The sequence below is a fragment of the Tachysurus vachellii genome, chromosome 2 (genome assembly GCF_030014155.1).
Source record: "Tachysurus vachellii isolate PV-2020 chromosome 2, HZAU_Pvac_v1, whole genome shotgun sequence".
NCBI lineage: Eukaryota > Metazoa > Chordata > Actinopteri > Siluriformes > Bagridae > Tachysurus > Tachysurus vachellii.
In genome coordinates this window covers 6,568,071-6,590,204 of record NC_083461.1, presented here as the reverse complement: position 1 = coordinate 6,590,204, position 22,134 = coordinate 6,568,071, and the positions used below count along the sequence as shown (strand labels likewise).

The following is a 22,134-nucleotide window of genomic DNA, read 5'->3' as shown; positions in this document are numbered from 1 at the left end:
AGTCTGATGTAAAGTTTTGTCTTAACCTTTAAGTTAAATCTTTAAGTCCATCAGTCCATCAAGATGCGAGTTTGCATTCTTCGATTTTTCAGTAACATAACATTATTATTTCTTATTAAAATGGAGAGAGAGAAAAAAGAGAAGTTACAAGTAGATAAGGGAATGACTGTTTATAGCTGTAAGTAATTGCAGAGTTTAACATGCTTCACGGAAAAACATTAAGATAACGATAAACAGATCAAAAGTATGTGTCATTCTTTTATGCATACAAATATTTCAAAATGGGCAAATTGCTGTGCTTAAAGAGGAATTAATCTGTTTATCTTGCTGATGCTGGAAACAATCAGCTTTGCAGTGTTGACAATAACTATGCTTGATGTCTGACTGCCCAACACACCACAGTGTAGTTGATGATTTTCCTATCATAGCATGTCTAGTTGTGTTTTATCATACATCATGTGGTTTATGTGTGCTCATTTTGCTTTACTGTATTTATATTTCCGACAAAATACCACCACTACTTCTACTACTAGAAAATAGAAAATGCTGCACTGATATCAGTGTCGACTGATGCACAATTTTACAATTTGGCTTGAAAGACCTGGAAACATTAAATCAGACAATTAAACTCTCAACAATCACAGTTTTTTTTTTTTTTTGCAGCAATACCTACACCAACCCTACATTAGATGCATGGACATGAATAGATAGATAGGTATATACAACATTATTGCAAATTTTTTATTATTGCAAATACTGGTACACAGCAACAAAATGCTGTTTAGCATCTAATAGAAGTGCAGATAAATATGTAAATATATGTACAACAAATAAATAATGGTATGGCAGAAAGTACGTGCATAAGAATAGTATGTGTATGACATATAAATATGTGATTACAGTAGGTGCAAGTTGTATAGACAGTAAATATGTAAAAAATATAATATTATGTATTATAAATCTGTGCAAATTTGTGCATTATGTACATTGTATGCACAACAGTAACCAGATCATATAAATAAATGTAGGTAAACTAGGGAAAGTGATGAAATTATAGTTATATACAATTATAATTAGGTAAAGATATGACAGAGTGTACAGGCTGGAGCAGAACTGTAAGGTGATTACAGGCAGAGAGGTACTTGTGAATTCAGTAAGTTTATGGTTGTGGGCAAAAAACTTGCCCTGAACCTGCTAGTTCTGGTACGGATGGTAATGTATCTCTTCATGGACGGAAGGAGGTTGAAGAGTTTATGATTAGTGTGGAAGGAGTCCTTGATGATCTACTATGGTGAAGAAACTCAATGGCAGGAAATATCGACAAACCCAGTATCTCTAAAACAAAAATATATACCTGAAATTTTTTAATTGGCAAACAACTGTTTTATTTTATGTCATTGTTTTGCAGCTTGCTATTACTTTGTGTTTGTGTTATAAAGCTACTCTACTAGGTTAGCGAGCATTAACTCCTAATACGCCTAATACTACTGAGCTAGTTTTTATTTATTTAGGTGCTTTTTTTGATTGTTGATATTACTAGTTATTAGGTTATACATGCTGCAATAGATACATAAGCATATATATATATATGACAAAACATACAAAACATCTATGGTGAAGTGGACAGTACATTTTCTCATTTTAATCCGAGGAAGTCTGAAATTTCAGAACAGAAGTTAAAACTCTATTGCTTATGAGATGCTATGTAGCTAGTTCAGCTTTCTGGCAGCTTAAAAGTGGCCAAACTTACAGACAGAAATAAAATGAGTTGTCATTATTCTCTCTCTCTCTCTCTCTCTCTGTCTCTCTCTCTCTTTCAAGCTGTCTCTGTCTCCTTCCGTATCCTTCGCTCAACTTTCCTCTTTCCTCTTTGTCTCTTTCTCTTCAGTCTGCCAAAACAAACAGAATGCACTGAAAGGGACTTGCGTGAAAGCGTCCGTCTGCCTTCAACTGTCTGCTGCTATTTCTGTTCTGCCTCTTTCACAACATACGAGAAGTACGTTCACACATTCGCTGACACACTTACAGAGGCTTATGGCTGGCGACAGCGTAACCCTGGAGGTCGAGGGTCAAATGTGGGGGAAGTGTGTGCGTGTGGACACAATGGGAGATGACAGAACAACAGCACTCAAGACATTATCTAAGAAGTCAGTAACTAGTGAGGTAATGTTGGACTGACCTGTAGGGGCTATCATACACACACACACACGAAAAGAAACTTTGATTACACAAATGAACGGACAGAGGGATGGCACATGTATAAAATCTCTCTCTCTCTCTCTCTCTCTCTCTCTCTCTCTCTCTCTCTCTCTCGCTCTCTCTCTCTCATACACACAGGTTTTCTCTGTCTTAAATTTTCTTAAGCTGATCTGTGCTGTTTGATCTTGATTCTGTTTAATGTCATGTTTTCTGTTTGCTTAAAATGACAAAAATCTTTCAAACCTCTGTACCAGCAGCACTGACGAGCCCTGTTTTCACTTTTTGCTTATGACTTTGACTCTGAAATGATTCTGCTCACAAATATCTTATATCACTTCACAAAAATAATTATTCATCATTCACTTTTCTGAAGTAGCTTTATTTTTCTCAGGATTGCAGTGTAAATTAAATATACACAACATTAATAAAACCTTTTATATAGCGCTGTTTAAAAATAATTAATATAATAATTAAATATTTATAAATAATTACATTAAAATAAAAAAATATATATTTCATGGACAATGATAATTTAAAAAAAATGGAACTGTCAAATATGTAAAATTATTGGCAATCTCTAGTAAAATGGTTAAGAATATCTTTTTACTAACAGGATATATTCAAACTTTGAGAATGAGATGTTTATATTTTCAACAAAACACTGTTAGCAAAAATATTGGCACTGAAATATAACCATGATAAGGTGAAGATGACTGAAGAGCTAAGATAATGTCATAAGTACTATTTGGTAACCTGGGGTAAAAAATAAAAATAAATAAAATAATTAAATTGTGACAGCACCCAAAATGAATCTGATCTCATTTTTGGTATATGGTTCTTAATTTCTTTTTATGCTATAGAAAATCAATTAAAAAAAATTAGTGTGATCTCTCAATCCACTTTTTCCCTCATACTGTCCATTTTTCCAAACACCGCCACCTGAACATCTCAATAACTACTTACAAGGTTGGAGACACATGTAGAGTGTTGTTTATAATATAAAGCATTCGTATTTCGACTATTTTGTGTCTGTCTTGTAATGTATGATATTGTCTGTTTGTACATACAGTGGTGTGAAAAAGTGTTGGCCCCCTTCCTGATTTTTTATTTTTTTGCACGTATGTCATGCTTGTCACAGACAGAAGACAACGGAGACAGAGGTAAGTAAAAACAACAGAGTTTATTGACAATAGGTAGTGAAATGAGGTGAACGATGGTGAAACAGTACAGATGAAGCTCCAACACACACACGGGATCACTGGAAGCAGAACCACACGGATTAGTTTCTTGGGAGGACGATGAACTTGGATGACTACTGCATAAAGAGAGATAAAGAGTCAGGTTAGTATTGCACAGCGTGCAATAGCAGCTAGCGCGTACGAGACCGGACAAGGTGTGTGTGTGTGTGTGTGTGTGTGTGTGTGTGTGTGTGTGTGTGTGTGAGTGTCTTTTATGTGTGGTGGTAATGACGGGTGCCAGGTGACGGTGATCAGAACTCAGGTGATGAGGATCTGGTTTGCTGAGTGAGGGGAGAACCTGGCGATTCCGTGACAGTACCCCCCTCCTGAGGGTCCGCTCCTGAGGACCGCTGCAAACTCCGGCGCCGAGGTGGGCGGCCTCTACTTCGGGGTGCGGGCTTGTTGGGGTGAGTATTGTTGAAGTCACGAAGGGGTTCGGAGTCCAAGATGTCATCCTTGGGGACCCATGAACATACCTCTGGGCCAAACCCCTCCCAATCGACGAGATACTCTAACCTGCCACCTCGGCGCCTGGAGTCCAGGAGTTGCCGGACGGTGTACACCGTGTGATCTTTGAGAGGGGGGCTTCTTCGCCAGGTCCTGTGAGGGGAGAAGGGGAGACAGGTGAGAGTTACATTTTAAGTGAAGAGACGTGGAACACTGGGTGAATCTGGTAGTGCGAGGGGAGTTGGAGCTCAAAGGTTACCGGATTGACCTCCTTCACGACGACAAATGGGCCAATAAATCGGGGACTCAGCTTTTTGCAGGGTAGGCGTAGGCGGATATTCTTTGTGGACAGCCAGACCCTGTCCCTTGATGTTGGGTGTCGGTGCACGATGAACATCTGCCTGCTGTTGCTGGCACCTGACAGCCCCCCGCAGGTGATGCGCTGAGTTCCAAACTCTCTCGCTCTCCTGGAACCAGTGCTGGACAGACGGGACTTCAGAAGGATCTTCTGTCCAGGGGAACAAGGGAGGTTGATAGCCGAGCACGCACTGAAACGGTGTTAGGCCGGTGGTCTGCTGACGTAGAGAATTCTGTGCGTACTTGGCCCATGAGAGAAACTGGCTCCAAGAGTTCTGGTGATGATGGCAAAAGGTTTGGAGGAAACAGTTAATCTCCTGGATCTTCCATTCAGTTTGGCCATTGGACTGTGGGTGATAACCTGAGGAGAGACTGACGGTCACATCTAGGAGCTTGAAGAACGATTTTCAAACCCTGGAAACAAACTGCGGACCTCTGTCAGACACGATGTCTTCGGGCAGGCCGAAATACCGAAATATGTGCTGAAATAACAGTTCTGCACTTTCCATGGCTGTGGGCAAACTCTTAAGGGGTATGAGTCTTAACATCTTAGAGAAGCGATCGACTACCACAAAAATGCAGGTGTTACCTTGTGAGGCTGGGAGGTCCGTAGCGAAGTCCACTCCCAGATGCGACCAGGGACGATGAGGAATGGGTAATGGGTGGAGTTTTCCACTGGGAAGCTGGCATGGTGTCTTTGCCATAGCACAATCCTTACACCCCCTCACGAACCTTCTGATGTCCTGAGCCATGCTGGGCCACCAGAAGCGATGTTTCAGCAGCGAGTGAGTTTGTTGTATGCCGGGATGTCTAGGTACTGGTCAAGAAAATACGTGTGACCTTCTGGGCAGCCCGGTGGTACAGGTGGTGTGTTCGGGATCATGTCCTCCTCGCTCCACTTGATGGGACAGAAGAAGACCTTCGCCGGCAGAACGGTTTTGGGAGGCGTGTGGTCATTTTCGGGAGAAAACATTCTCGACAAAGCGTCAGCTTGGCAATTTTTGTGTCCTGGACGGTAAGCAATAACGAAATCAAAGCGAGTAAAGAATAGGGCCCACCTGGCTTGTCTGGCGTTCATCCGCTTAGCTTCCCGGAGATACTGGAGGTTCTTATGGTCCGTCAGCACTGTAAATGGATGCCGGGCGCCTTCAAGCCAATGCCTCCATTCCTCCAATGCTAACTTGATGGCCAGGAGTTCCCGATCGCCGATGTCGTAATTCTTCTCTGCCGGGTTAAACGAAAAGAAAGCGCATGGATGACGAGTTGGGGGTTTCCCTTTTTGCTGCGAAAGAACAGCTCCCACTCCAGTCGATGACGCGTCTACTTCCACAAGGAACGGCCTCTCTGGGTCTGGATGGGTTAGAACTGGTCCTTCGCAGAAAACTTGTTTTAGATCATTAAATGCTTTATCCATTTCTGAAGTCCATTTGAGCAGTTTTGGCTTACCTCTCAATGCCGACGTAAGGGGAGCTATGGTGCTGCTGAAATTCTGAATGAAACGACGGTAGAAATTTGCGAACCCCAAGAATTTCTGAAGGTCCTTGATTGTCGATGGGGCCGGCCAGTTCTTAATGGCATTCACCTTCCCCTCGTCCATGCTGACACCTTTAGCTGAGACATGATATCCCAGAAATTGGATCATGGGTTTGTGGAACTCAGATTTTTTAGCTTTTAGGAACAAGGAGTGTTGACGCAGCCGTTTTAGAACTTCCTTGACATGTAGGAGATGCTCGGCAGGGCTTCTGGAAAAGATAAGAATATCGTCAATGTATATCATCACGTACCGGTTCAGCAGGTCTCGGAAAATGGTGTAAATAAAGTCCTGGAAGACGGACGGAGCGTTAACCAGGCCATACGGCATGACCAAATTGTTGTATGCGGTTGTATTTGCTGCGAAGATCAAGTTTGGTGAAGATTTTGGCACCTTGGAGCTGTTTGAGAGCCGATGGGACGAGGGGGAGCGGATAGCGGAATTTTTTGGTAATTTGGTTCAGCCCTCTATAATCAATATAGGGTCGTAACCCACCATCTTTTTTGGAGACGAAGAAGAAGGGTGATGCAGCAGGAGAAGTTGACGGTCGTATACATCCTTGAGCCAGCGCTTATCTGATGTACTTCTTCATGGCCTCTTGTTCGGGGATTGTCAAGGAATAGATCTTTCTTTTAGCCATCCGGAAGGAGGTCAATGGCACAGTCCCAAGGCCGGTGAGGCGGAAGTTTTGACGCTCTCTTGGGACAAAAGTCATCTTTAAAGGTGGCATATTCTGGTGGGATAGAGACAGACACATTATTATTAGGGCTTTCAATAGAGGTGCTGCATACCTTCAGTGGCTTAGGAGGACGACAAGGTTTAGGGATTTTCGGAAAGCAGCGAGGAAATCAATGGTCACTCCAACGCTTCACTTCACCAGTGTCCCAAGAGAGCTCTGGATGATGCTGCATCAGCCAGGGTCTTCCCAAGATCACCTCGGCTGTCAAGTTCTCCAGGACCAGAAGTTTGATCTTCTCCTGATGAAGGCACCCCACAGTCAGTGTGAGTTCACTGGTGCAGTGTTGTACGGAGGACCGGTTGAGTGGTTTGCCAATCACTGTATGGACCTTTAGTTTCTGGGGTATCCATTCCCTCATAATGTTGAGTCGGTTGCAGAGTTGGGCGGAAATTAAGTTCCCGGCTGACCCCGAGTCGAGCAAGGCGGACACTGTAACGGATAGATTGGGACGAGATAACTGAACTTTGGTGGAAAGTGGAGTGGTAATGTGGGGTTCAGGTTGAACCGTACTCACCAATGCCCTCGGAGGGCGGATGGGACAGTCGCCAATGGAATGTCCCTTGCTCGCACAGTACAGGCAGAGACCCTGGGTCAGCCGTCGATGACGTTCTGCTAGAGAGAGCCTGGTGACATCGATCTGCATGGGTTCGGGCTCTGGAGGAGGCGGTTCTGATAGGTGAGTCTGTGGAAGAACATTTGGGGTGAATGGCTCGTTGGATGAAATTCTCCAACCCCATGGTGTCATCGAAGGCTGATAATTGAAGACGAAGTTCTGGTTTTAAGCCATTACGGTAAGTTGTTAGAAGCGCTCGCTCATCCCAACCGAGACGGTTGCATTTCAAAGATCAATGAACACTGGAGGAGAAATCCCTTACATTCTTCTGCGACGCCGGAGTAGGGCGCGGGGTTGGCCATGGGAACCGTGACGACGGTAGCACTGTTCGTCGTGGAGATCTGGGGGTGCGACGGTTGTCCCGGTGTCTGTAGCAACTCCTGTCTCAGCAATCCTTGGTAGGTGTCCGAGTTCTGAGAAGACATAATTTTGTAGGTCCGGTCTTCTGTCACAGACAGAAGACAATGGAGACAGAGGTATGTAAAAACAACAGAGTTTATTGACAATAGGTAGTGAAATGAGGTGAACGATGGTGAAACAGTACAGATGAAGCTCCAACACACACACGGGATCACTGGAAGCAGAACCACACGGATTAGCTTCTTGGCAGGACGATGAACTACTGAGATAAAGAGTCAGGTTAGTAGACACAGCGTGCAATAGCAGCTAGCGCGTACGAGACCAGACAAGGTGTGTGTGTGTGTGAGTGTCTTTTATGTGTGGTGGTAATGACGGGTGCCAGGTGACGGTGATCAGAACTCAGGTGATGAGGATCTGGTTTGCTGAGTGAGGGGAGAACCTGGCGATTCCGTGACAATGCTAATGTTTCAGATCATCAAACAAATTTAAATATTAGTCAAAGATAACACAAGTAAACACAACATGCATTTTAAATGAACATTTTTATTAATAAAGGATAACAAAATCCAAACCCAAATGGCCTTGTGAGAAAAAGTGATTGCCCCCCGTTAAACATAACTTAACTGTGGTTTATCACAATTGAGTTCAATTTCTCTAGCCACACCCAGGCCTGATTACTGCCAGACATGTTTGCAATCAAGAAATCACTTAAATAAGACCTGACTGACAAAGTGAAGTAGACCAAAAGATCCTCAAAAGCTACACATTATTCAGAGATCCAGATAAATTCAGGAAAAAACGAGAAAGAATATAATTGATATCTATCAGTCTGGAAAAGGTTATAAAGCCATTTCTAATGCATTGGGTCTCCAGCAAACCACTTTTTACTACTTCAGGACCTGGAAGACTTGCTGTGCTAAATGGAACCATGAATTCTGCTGTCTACCATAAAATCCTGAAGGACAATGTGCGGCCATCTGTTCGTGACCTCAAGCTGAAGCAAACTTGGGTTCTGCAGCAGGATAATGATCCAAAACACACCAGCAAGTCCACCTCTGAATGGCTGAAGAAAAACAAAATGAAGACTTTGGAGTGGCCTAGTCGAAGTCCTGACCTGAATCCTATTGAGATGCTGTGGCATGACCTTAAAAAGGAGGTTCATGCTTGAAAACCCTCCAATGTGGCTGAATTACAACAATTCTGCAAAGATGACCAAAATTCCTCTACAGCGCTGTAACAGACTCATTGGAAATTATCACAAACGCTTGCTTGCAGTTTTTGCTGCTAAGGGTGAATCAACCAGTTATTAGGTTTAGGAACTTTTTCACACAGGGCCATGTAGGTTTGGGTTTTATACCTTAATAATAAAAACCTTCATTTAAAAAATGTATGTTGTGTTTACTTGTGTTATCTTTGACTAATATTTAAATTTGTTTGATGATCTGAAACATTAAAGTGTGACAAAAAAAAAGAAAGGGGGCCAACACTTTTTCACACGACTGTATGCACTTTATAGAGGAAGTTTTTCATTTTACTATGTCTTGCATCAGCTATATGCTTGGAATGGCAATAAAACCTCTTGATTTGATTGTGGTGACATACAAAATATTTCTCTATCCTTTATATTAATAGGTTTGTGCATGCAGACACCATCTTATGTTCAGGTCACAGAAGTTGACTTGGTCATCAATCAGAAAAAAGCACTGATTTTTGGTCTTTGCAGAAATCTTTTTTATGTTAATTTGGATAAACACGTCTCTTACAGAAAGACCCATTATTAGCATCTCATCTGATAAACAGGTTTAAGCAATAAAATATCACATTTATTAGCAAGCTTCACAAAAGTCCCCGACCAACAGTTTTAAAAAAATAAACTAATACTGAAACCATAAACATAATTTACAGTTGGCTTATGGTTTTTCCTTGTGTGTTGTTCCTGTTTTTTTCTCAAACCGTGTCAAAAAAAAAATAATTTCATTGTGGTCTCAGCTGAACACAGAACATGATTGCTATTACAGTATAGTTCCAATGACCTTGCAGTTTATAGGTTGTACCCAGGAAGCGCTTCATGTGTGCAACCCTTCCAAATAGCTTGAGTGGATTTTGAAAGTTGGAAACCACAAGAACCAACTGAACTGTGCAATTCTGAAACTGTAATTGTAAGGTTCTTCTCTTTTTTTTTTTTTTTTTTTTTTTTAAGTATATTCATTATCAGCTTTTTCAGCTGGTTATTCCGCTTATATTCAGGTTTAAGAAAATTAATCCCAATTCTTCATCTACTTTAGGAATTAGTTAACTCAATTCAGAATAGTCGTCTATTGGATGGAATATATTATGTAGGATGGATAAGACATTATTTCATGCTCTTACATGTCATACATGTCATTACATGTTATTTTTCACCTTATAAATGCATTTAGTTATGAAGTACAAAGCTCCGGACTCTTGTTTGACTCTAATGAAGAAGGTATCAAACTTCATAACCAGACTTTTTTTCACCAGACTGAACAGTAGAGCGTTTCCTCTGTGCTAGTATCGAGTGCTATTGCTTGAACCAAATTATATGAAAAATTGGCTCCCTGAGGGATGAACAAGTTTTCACGATTGCCTACAAAAAGGAACTGAAACTTCATTTCTGTTTTCCCAGCAACATGACACTGAACTGCGTTCTAGCCAAAATATTATTTAAAAGGTTCGGTTGAAAAAAGACATCTTAGAGACCTTTGGTATTTTTGTGACTTTCTCCTATATAATACATGTAATACGTCATTTTTGCAAGAGTTCACTTGCAGTGCTGCATGTTGGCATAAAACCAATGTGCATATGAAGTGTCTCAGCAACAAGTGACACATGATTGGTGACACCATCTCTGGCAGTTGATGGGTCAAATCTTGGTAGAGTATGTGTTTTCCTGAACTGAGTTTCCAGTTGTTTGTTGTAGCTCCTAATTTGAGTTAATGAACTGATTCATAACAGAACAAAAATGGGTTAATACTCGAGTGAAATGGGTATGTCACTGTATTTTCTTAAAGTGCTAACACACACACTCTCCCTTAAATCTGCCTCAGAATAGTCCAGCATGAAACACTGGGATCTCTGTGGCTTATACTGTGTCAGCATTGTGCTTATTTTATGTGATAACCAAAAGTGGTGTTACTCTTATTCATAAAAATGCTGGAAAAGCCTATAGAGATAAAAACATACATCATAAACTTATGCGATGTTAGCATTCCTAAATAAAAACACATTGAAATTCTTTACATTACATCACAACACCTTTCGAATTCTTGAACCTGATTGGTCAGAATTATTGTATTCATTTGTATAAAAGCAGCTTTGGCAGTAATGCTGGCTGTTATTTAAATCACAGGATTTGGGTCTTGCCCACCTAATCAAAGTTTGATTTTTTTATTATAGCCAAAGGGAAAAATAACACAGTATGACTTCTAACATCTGATTGGGTCGGCAGCCTACAGCCACTGTTCAATGATCTGTCAGCAGCCCCACACAAAAAAGCCCTGCATCACAAATTAGCACAGCATAGTTTTTCACCACTCGCTTCATGGCACTGTCAGTTTTACCTACTGTACCCGACTTTACCTAAGTTTACCTACTTTTCTCAATTTGTGACTGCTGTGCTGCAGATAACAAATGCTCACAAATGCTCCACATCAGTGGATACAGCTAATTCCAGTTTACCCTCTGCACTGTTCTTCCCTATTCCTTAACAAGCACCAAAATCCTATTTAACAAAAAACATCATTTGTTGACATGGTGAGGTTTTCTGTTTAGAGATTTAGGAGGAAGTTATTTAAATTTTATGGAAGGAGTCTCCAATATCAGTGATAAGATGGAAGAGTTTGTGCTTTTTTAGTTTCTGAGTAACATGGCAAGCTCCACTTTTTGTCCTAGTAACATTAACAGAGGCTGATGATGGAAAGACTTTGTATATCTGTGTCAGCGAGTGTGTGACATAATGCATAGCGGCTATTTGGTGTAGGTTAATAGCAACAAAACACTTTAGAACATGTCATTATAGAAAAGAATCAACTTCATGGTGAAAACACTGAATATAGCAGAATATATTAGATGCTTATAACAGCAGGAGGACCCTTTGTCTTTTATTCCTTAATAAAATAAAAGTCTAATTTATGGAACATTGACAAAGTTCTGACAAAACTTTATTATTTAGTGATGCAGCTCAGAGCAGATTATTTAATAACGTCAGTGCAACTAAATAGAAAGATATATAGCGAGAAATATAAATAAAATTTAAAAATAATCAGTACAAAAATATAACACCTTCAAACACAGCTGTCCTGTAACGCAAAATCGTTGGCATGGTGCTAATGGAAACTGTATTTAACATTTCCTGTCAGTGTTTTTAAACCATCCTCCTGTGATCAGGTTGCATTACAGTAGCAGAGAGAAAAATACCCAGAGGAATTGCTATCACACGTTGCATATGTTCTGCGGTGTGACAACAGTACACTATCTGGGCCAGACAGATTTGCGTGTTGGTCTCATTGAGAGCAGAGGTTTCTGCAGAAAGTGGAGGATTCAGAGAGAGACAAGAGTTTCACTTCTGCTTTCCAAATGAGCACAGAGCCCTTGGCCATGGCCAGTGCATTCTTGTTTCACAAGAGTGAAGGTTTTGCAGTGAGAGGTGAGCACACACTACAGCTCAGAGTGAAAGGGAGAAAAACAGAGCTCTAGAGAAGTGGCTGACATTATGCTGACATTATGCTGACATTATGCTAAGGATAGCCATAGATTAATGAAGCAATATTCTTAAGTAGAGTCAACACATCCACTAAAGGACAAGTGGTCAAATGACACTTTCAAATTGGCTATTTTGGGTTGCTGTTTCTGTTATCAGACAAGACAGCGTAGGTGGGAAGGAGAACTGTGATCAAAGAGGTCATTCCATGTACAAGCCACTGCACAAAATAGATAGCAGTTTTAGATAGCACTTTTAACAATATACATTGTACTAACTTTACAGATGTAGGTTTAGAAAACTAATGAGAAAGCCAAAAGCAACACTGGTGAGGGAAACCTACCTGAGATGACACAAGGAACAAACCTTCAGAGGAACTAGACTCGAAAGTCTACAAGCCACAAGGCTGACACTGGATAGTGGGTTCATAAATAAACGTTTTCATTTTATGTGCCTTTAATATTATTGAATTTAATATATGACTACATTGTTTAAAAGTTTGTGTTACTGCTTTAAAGGTTAGCCATCATAATTTCCTAGCTATGTTCTGGTTAGCCTACTAAATTGATCTATTTATGAGAATGAGCATGTTAAATGGCTCAATGGTATTGCAGCTAGACTGAATTTTAGTCTAATTTAAGTTTATTTACAATTTTTTAGGCTTTTCTGAACAGAACTGGTAAGACTTTGTGTTCCTTCATTTTCAGTAAGATCTGGTACTACTGATCAGAAGAGCCTGACACCAAATCCTAGCATTTTCACTGCTGAGCCCTTGAGAAAGGCTCTTAACCCTAAACTGCTCAGTTGTATAAATGAGGTAAACGGAAGTCACTTCAAGCTGTCTGTCTGCCAAATGCTGTATATGTAAATCTTTGAAAATCAACAAAAGACAGTGCAAGTCTACGGGGGCAATTACTTTCTCTGAGAGGACAAATAGCCCCAGAATACTTAAAAGTTCTTAACCTTATGTCCTAAGAGCATATGTCATTATACATACAGTGACATATTTAGATGATACACAAGCCAATATTTCATGTCGTATGCAGTACATTTATAAAAATGAATATAAAGTTCTACAGCCTTGAAAAACAGGACTTGGTTTAAAATTTGTTTTTAAAAATTGTCTAGTCTCTGATAGACAATGTATTTACTCTTTTACCATCTATTTTTTTCACCCTCTTTGTTTAAGTACTCCTTCATCATCGCTTTATGCTCTATGCTCTTGAGGACTCTTGGCTGTTCATGGGTGCATTTGAGAGATGAGTGGGGTTTTACCACTGTTGACTTGTCTCTCTCTGTTTCTCTGTCCATTAGCCGAGTCCACTTTGCTGATACGCATACAGAACTCTCAAAACCCCGAGACACAAGAGAGTTAAACTCAGCGTTCCAGCTCCACTATGGTCTACAGACCACACAGATGCATGTCAAGAGAGTCCTATCTAAACAAATTAGGGGTTTTGACATGAGATTTTGGTCAACATACAAAGTTTCAAAGGTAGACTGGTATTGATCCTAGAGAGTAAACTCACCGGACATTCAAACAGGTGATCCAAAGAGTAATCTAATCTAGGCTTCGACAAAGAACACAATTAACTCAAAAATAAATGCTGTGCAAACATGAATGGAGCCCTCACTAAACCTCTGATAGGACTGGGGCCTAGAAGGCGGCAGGCTGGCAGCCTGAGGCCTACTTGGCCTAGAAATCTACTGCTAATGGATACAGCAGGCCTATGGTGGAAGAGGAAGTCGACAGTATTTGCTTGTCAACAGGCGACCAAGCCAGGCCTTGAGACCCATTAGTCAAGCGTTGGTTGTTTGTTGGCCTTTGAAGCTGACACGTGTCCTTGAAGAGAAAGCACATCGAGCAATCAGGCTGCACATGCACAAGAGAATGACAGGAAAGAGAGGATGTCGCTCTACAATAGGGATGAAAATTTACGTGACACAATAAGCATATTGACCAGAGGCGAGGGAGATCCCAAATCCCTAATGGCTCCCTATTGTTTACCCTATTGTCCAGTATATACTGCTCTACCTAGGGAGTACATAGAGTGTAATGTAAGTCATGAGCAAGCCTAAATCTTAATACCTGTCAACTGTACAGTGCAGAGGACAATATATGAGGGGATGTGGTAAGCTACAAATTAGAAGGTTGCGAGTTCAAATCCCAGGTCCACCAAGCTAAATGCCAAATGCCGTAAATGTATATACAGGACTTGTAGTGTAGTTATACTACTGACATCCAATGCAAAACTTATAGACTAGAGACAACTGTGTATAGGTCTTAAGTATCAAAATCCCAAATTTATCCTTTTTGTGCTAAATATAGTGTAATATATAATACTGTATATACACTCTCTAGGGTCTTTAATGTGAGGGAAAGTGAGTAGTAGAGTAGAACTACTCTTTTCTGTTGAGAATAATTTGTAATCCCAAACCCCTTCAATTACACTGAAATATAAAACAATAAAACTTTTAATTTACTAGTAAGATAAAGTTTAAATATATAAAACTGACATTTGTCTGCAATGTTTATGTAAATTCTACAAACATATTTTGCCACACCCCTAAACATGTGATACAGGAACTCCTTTTAAAACATGGCACTAAAGAAACACTATCACTCGTATCTATAAATGATTTTTATAGGGAAATGTTGAGGAAAGCATTGTCACAGCCAAGATATTTATTTTATTATGGAAATAAGTTTTGACTTTCTGAGTTCACATGTGGGGGGCACGGTGGCTTAGTGGTTAGCACGTTCGCCTCACACCTCCAGGGTTGGGGGTTCGATTCCCGCCCCCGCCTTGTGTGTGTGGAGTTTGCATGTTCTCCCCGTGCCTCGGGGGGTTTCCTCCAGGTACTCCGGTTTCCTCCCCCGGTCCAAAGACATGCATGGTAGGTTGATTGGCATCTCTGGAAAATTGTCCGTAGTGTGTGAATATGAGTGTGTGAGTGTGTGAGTGAATGAGAGAGTGTGTGCCCTGCGATGGGTTGGCACTCCGTCCAGGGTGTATCCTGCCTTGATGCCCGATGACGCCTGAGATAGGCACAGGCTCCCCGTGACCCGAGGTAGTTCGGATAAGCAGTAGAAAATGAGTGAGTGAGTGGGTGAGTGAGTGAGTTCACATGTACTGTGTTTTAGTCGTGAGATTCAGTTTACAGTATAGTTCAGGTTCCGTGTAATATGTTGTAGCATAAAATAACATTAATTATTTAACATTCAATTATATATTCTTCGGCATTGTCTATTTAAATGAAGAATTTCATAATGAAAAATTAAAAACATAAAAAAAAAAAAAAAAAAAAAATCTATTCTATTTCCCAAAATATACTGTACACAAACTTTATATTTGAAAACTTCAAACCACTATGACCCTGACCAGGCAGATACTAAGGACGAATGGATAAATGCTGTAAATGCACAGAAATAATCACATGGTGCTGCATGTTAATAAAAATTTTGCAAGGCTCATGTCTGAACACGTACTTATACTCTGATGAAAGTAAAAACATCTGCTCATGTGACTATTTTCTATTAAAAAAAGAAAAGCACGCTTCAAATTTGTATAGAACATATCTGTTCATTCTGAATATTGAAATTCGATTCCATCTCTAATGCATTTCTTAAAATGTATATAGTGCAGGCATGGACATATAACTCACGATACAGTTAGACGTCATTACGCGTAGGACCATAAAGGTCTGAAACAGTAATACCATTGTTGTGAACCACATCAGCAGGAGAAGCAATTATCCCATGTCCTGTGGAGAGCATTTATATAATAAAATTACTCGCAGAAGGAGACTTTTGCCAGTATTACATATCCTAAGTAGTGTATTCGCTAAGGAAGTAACAGCTTCTTTTGTGTTTATATAGTGCGCTACCTATCGTGTAGAAACCACTGTTTGTGGAGTACTTTCATAATCCCGGTTCAAAATATGGTGCAAGACCTCAGACCTCCAAGGCAATAATTTCTGTCCAATGTAATGCACTTCCACAGGAAGTAAAAACTGAATTCCAAATATCTCTTTGATATAAAGCCAAAGAAACTTGGAAAAGTGGTCTTTCTTTGCTGAAATACAAAAGTTTTTTTTTTAAGATAATTCGTTTTATTTTGAAAAGTAATGTTTGGAAATGTAAATGATTTTGACTCAATAAAGCAGAATTCCTAAAATAAATATCAATAACAAAGTATGCCTTAATAAAAAGGGTGTCTCAAACTTTTGCAGAGTACTGTACATATAGTAGGTGCACTAGGTAAGGTGTGGAAGTCATTAAACTATTTGTAGTGCACTTGCAAAGGAAATAGGGAACTATTTGGAATGCAGCCAGAGATTTAAGGTGGCCGGATTGCTGAGGAACAGGAAACAGTTGAGCGTGATCAGGAAGCTCACTCCGAGGAGATAATGGCGCACTATGACCGAGTTCAAGTACCCCGATGGGCCTCATCACGATTCCAGCAGCGCTTCATTATCTGGCCAGTCTTTTTTTCGACCACTGAAACAGTGTTAGGACAACACTGCTTCCGGCAGATAAATTAGCTCAGAGAGGAAAGTCAGCAGAAAGGCCCGCGTGCACAATGGCGTCCCAGTGGCCGCTGTTCCCGCGCTTCAGACACACATATCCGCTACAGATGGGAGCAATCATTAGTCGCTTCTTGTTTTTCACCTCAGCAGTGAGGAAACCCTATTGTTTAAACTCACGGCCAGTGAAACCAATGAAGATTTGCTGGCACTTTACACTGAAAACTTCAAGGCAATAAGTCTGAGGTCCAGGGGGAGGAGGATCACACCTGGAGTAGAGGAGTGTTTTCCAAGATAAATATTAAGAACATGGTGTCATATATATCTAAATCTTCTCCTTTAGGGATTAATCACTGACGATTTGTGTTTCATTAACAGTTCATCTTAAAAAAAATAGTCTCATCCGGTGAATTTTCCATATGAAATTCATGTGAGGTGATTCAGCACTTTACAATATTCCATTTTCCTTCACATCCTGTTTGGAGTCATTTTACTGGAAGACTCTATCATCATGACCTTTCACACTTAAAGTCAGCTTGTCTGAATAGAATCACTACACATGCCAGCGCCACACAGTGCTGATGGTTTTTATTATATTAAAGGAGTTTAACTTCGAATGATGTGTTCACAAAATTTTGCTAAACACAAACATAGACAATTAGACAAAATATATTTGGTAGTTAACCTTTGACTAATTGATTGATATGTCTGAGATTCTGTGTCATTTGGCTCTGTTCATATTCATGGTCTGAGTGTGATAGTGATAAGACTAATGGATGAGTACTTCTGATAGCTTAAAGCATTCGCCTGAAGTGTTATGTCCAATGTTTGTGGATTTTTCCCAATACACCTTCCTGATTCGGCTAAATTAACTGATTATTAAGCTGCATGGGTTTGGAGAGTGAAGATATACTTAAGGAACTGTAACTCAATGTCACTGATCAATAGTAGTATAGGTTTACAGGAGGTAAAATCAAGCAAGAATAAAAGGATAAAATGTAAATAAAGGCAAATAAACAATTAAAGACTTTCCAAACAGTATTTTAAAGTTTGACATAAAACATATACTTACAGCTATTTTTTTTTTTCTAAATCTCAATGGCACAGTTTTAAAACCAAGCTTTTAATTCAAACACTTAAAAAAAACAACCTTTGTTCACTCTTGATTCATGCAGATCAAATAAACATTTGGGCTAAAAAATACCTTAAAAGACCCTGAGACACTAAATTCATTCAGTTCATACTTCAGAAGCATACTCACATCATACTACTACTGTATAACCTGTTCTGCAGCATACAAAGAGAAATAGTGCAGTCTTTCTTTAGCTTAAGGAAAAAAGTATGTTATCCTTCTGCCCCATAAATTTGTCCCCGAAAAATAAAAAAAAAATCTCATATATAATTTAGGTTTTCAACCATGACATAAGATATTATAGTCATGTTATAATACTTCAAGGAATGAAGACAGAGATACACCGATGCACTCCACATGTAAGTATTCTCTTTACAAAAACAAAAAAAAAAACAAAAAAATAAACACCAACTTGCATGAATAAAAAACATAAAAACAATTAAAACAATTTTAGAATTAAATATCAAATAAATTTATGTAAGAAAGGAGGAACTGTTTTTGTTTCATGAGTGTTAAAATACGATTGCAGCAATGCATTCAGTATGAAATACAATTTGTATCTCAATACATGATACAATTTAGTGTAATGACTTAAAGTCACTTTGCTGTAATAGGATATGATGCAATATGATGTCTTTTGATAGTCATTTATAACTTAAAATTGACAAGCAATGTGGCCACGCCTCCTTCACTGACACTGAGAGGCAAAGAAGCCACGCCTTCTACACTGATATTGACTGACCACGCCTCTTTCATTGACAGACAATTAAAGTGGCCACGCCTCCTTCATTAACACTAATAAGCAAAGTAGCCACGCCCCTCTGTTAACAACAATAGTTACGTTATTACGTTACGTTATTACGTTAACTAATTGTACGATGATTGTACAATAAGTTGTACAATGATTTCAGTGAGTAAGAATTTTTTATAATTTTTTTTTAAATTATATTAATCAAACTAGATTCACTGCTTTTAGTTAATGCTTCATGGCAAACAAAAACATCTGTTGGGAGTGGACTCAGAATGTACCTCACTGTTTATGATTCACGGACAATAAATTCTTCTAACCGCTTGTACTCTTGCTCCCTCTTGTGGTTTCAAACAGGATGTGCAGAGGCATAGTAAACTGGGCTTGCATACATGAGCAGGGTGTCATTAAAAACTAAAACTCCATAAAAACTATGGATATAACATGAAGGATCAATATGGATATACAATATGGGCCATAAAATTACGCCTAGCTTCCCAAAAACTTTGTAGCATTTAAGTCAGATAAAAAATAAGAAAAAATATTAGCAGTGTTAGATTTGAAGCGCATGTCTATTTAAAAATATCGGTAATAGAGACACTAAAGGTACCAGGAACATTTTCTTTCACTAAATCAGGGCCTGATATATCTTTTATATTAATGTTTATGAATGAAATATTATCTGATCTTATTCTAGCGCTTCAATCCTCTGGGCTGAAATTCCTGGATACATTTCCTAGAAGAAAAAAAGAATCATGGCAAAATTTCCTGAGCTATACTTCTTTAGCTAAAGTCCCTCGATGGAATATAACTAGTAAGTCCCATATACCACTTCTGTGTTATTATTATTATTGTGATTTAGTGAACTGTTATATATAAATATTTTTAATTGTGATGCTATAAACCTGGGAAATAATATTATCCCAGTGACTTTATCTATATCTTTGTAACACAATTTTAATTAAAGATCTATCTCAGCTCACCTCATACTAGTGCATCATCAAATCTACTAAATTTAACCATGAAGCTTGGGCTACAAAGTTTTGGGGAAGCTCTGCACTGCAAATTACTGCATAGTATTTTCCCAGAGAGGCCAAAATGACCAAACTGTACCTGCATTCTCAGACCGGAGTGTTTAGATCTGCTCAGGACAATCAATGTCCTTCAAAGTATAGTTTACATCATGGGCTTCAATTAAGGTTTAAGGACTACATTTGGCCTGAAACGTCTCTGATCACTCTGATTTCTTTCTCATTTGCACCTTGATCCTTCTCTCATCTGTTGTTGTGTCTCGTAAGGTCCTATGTGAAGCCACAGCAGCCTGATTTCTGTGGTTTCTGCTCCATGATATCACTGATTTGGAACTTCGGCTCTTTGGGCAGCTCAAGACATCGGCCAATCAACTCCCTGTAAGACACAGGGGCAAAAATTAATGCAACGGGATTCATATCATTCATACATACATGCTTTAAATCTTTTTCCCAGAGGCAAAAAAATGGAATTTGTGCCTGTTTTGTGCTGCCTTTATTCAGTATTGTATATCTTCATCATGTCAGTCTCAACATTAGTGTTTAATGGCTCATATGGACGTAGATTCAAACTCAGGGTTTGAAGAATTTGGAATTTTTCATAAGCCTAATGGGGCAGTTTATTTATTAAATGTTTCTGTCTTTACAGTAAGTGTTGATATCAAACCTGTAGGAGCCAATGTTGTGAATGCATTTTGGGCTGTCACCAGGTGGGGGCAGTGTGTGCACAGAGGGTTTTTGAATGGGTGTTTCTTACAGGTAGAGGAAGTTGGCTTGGTGGAAGGGGTACACAAACTATAAGAGCAACACACTGGATATCCACTTTCATCTTCAAAGATTGTAAATATATGTTTGCATTATGTTCAATAAATTAGTCAAGTTAAAATCTACTGCAAAGGTCTTTTAGTGTGCGTAAAGCGTGCGTTGTTTATCCAAGTCATCAGCAGCTATACAGTAGGAGCTGCTGTAACAAAACCCATTTCTGCTCTTTGAAATGCCCCAAGTGCTTCTTCATGAGCAATATCTAAAAGAATCTAAAAGAATCAAGAATGCTAGTGTGCTTGTACAAAGGGTTAAAGTAGCTGGCTTAACATTTTTTAAAGGACATTTGGGACAAAAATCTGGTTCAGAGGTATACGCTTCTACTCTTTCTCATACATTATGGAGAACATTAGAGGAACATCTCAAAAAAAATGGATGGATTTGTGCGTAACCTGTGCCATGAAAAAGAAAACAATAACAGCGGATTTGAACACCATTGGAGTGTTGAACACGCACTTGGATTTGTATGAAAGCCAAAATCATCCCAGCCGCCTGGATAAATGAATTTGAACGGGAATGAGATTTCCAAGCTCCAAATTTCACCAGAATATTATTGCTCATTTTTGGTCGATTCCCAGACTATTTCATACAGAAGTAAAAACAAACATGAAGTACTCACTTTGCTGCAGTCATGAAGGCCAAATCTACATTGACACCAGTTTTAGCGCTCGTCTCCATGAATACGACCCCGTACTCCTGTAAAGAAAAGCAAGAATGTAAGAAAAAAGGAATTTTGCAGGAAAAACCTGAAGCTTTACCCAGAAACAATATATATTTATTTGGATTTGTTTAAAATGTTAGAAATGTAAGAGTGATTTACAAAAAAAAAGATCTTTCACTTCATTTAAAAATAAACAGGAGATCTCTGGTGCCTGGACAAGTTCTTATAAATGTCAGTGTTTTCAATGTCAATTTTAGTTTATTTCATCTCAGTTATTTCTTTTTTATTGTAAACCATAAAGCTTTATGGTATTTCTCTCTGACTGTTAATGAATATAAATGTCACTACATTAATGTTTTGTAGTGTGACGTACCCTGGCTAGTCTCTCTCCATCCTCCCGTTTGATGACTCTCCCACTGCTCATATCAGCCTAAGAAAAAGACAAAAATAAGTGTTTTTTCTTTTTTTAAAGTGTGTGTGTGTGTGTGTGTGTGTGTCTGAAGTTGAAGATGAAGTTTGTCTTACCTTGTTGCCTAGCAGCATGATCACTGCATCACTCTGTGCATATTCATGGATCTCTGTAAGCCACGCCTATAAAGGGGAATTCAGCCAATCAGCAATCGACAAACCTGATTTGGTTTGATTTCACCTTTCTCTTAGTCTCAAGAGATAATGAAAATGTTAATTTAAAAAAAAAATTTAGCTTGCCCTGATGTTGTCAAATGATGACTTGTTAGTGATGTCATACAGCAGGAGGAGAGCTGGGTAATGAAAAACAATTTATATATATTTATTTTACATTTATTTATTTATTTATTTATTTATTAATAATAGTTGTTATTAGTATTCTTGTCATCATCATCATCATCATCATCAACTTACTCTCCAGTGTTTGTTAGCTTTATGAATACAGTGGACCACATACCACATAAATCTGGATCCAGTTACTAAAGATAAATGAACTAATACATGCATTCATTCAGTAAACCTGAAACTGAGACAGAGAGAGAGA

General features: G+C 39.1%; 1 protein-coding gene across 1 annotated transcript in view; it reads right to left on the bottom strand.

Annotated features, from left to right (window-relative positions):
• Positions 1 to 17,509: 17,509 nt before the first annotated feature.
• The window catches only part of LOC132859075 (ras-related protein Rab-37), a 13,760-nt gene continuing 9,135 nt past the window's right edge, over positions 17,510 to 22,134 (bottom strand). Inside the window, exons 6-10 of the mRNA XM_060889659.1 lie at positions 21,831 to 21,883; positions 21,648 to 21,713; positions 21,496 to 21,552; positions 21,081 to 21,157; positions 17,510 to 20,018 (exon numbers count right to left, since the gene is read on the bottom strand). Coding sequence (XP_060745642.1) covers positions 19,913 to 20,018; positions 21,081 to 21,157; positions 21,496 to 21,552; positions 21,648 to 21,713; positions 21,831 to 21,883 — 359 coding nt within the window. The 3' untranslated portion in view covers positions 17,510 to 19,912. The remainder of the gene's footprint in view (positions 20,019 to 21,080; positions 21,158 to 21,495; positions 21,553 to 21,647; positions 21,714 to 21,830; positions 21,884 to 22,134) is intronic.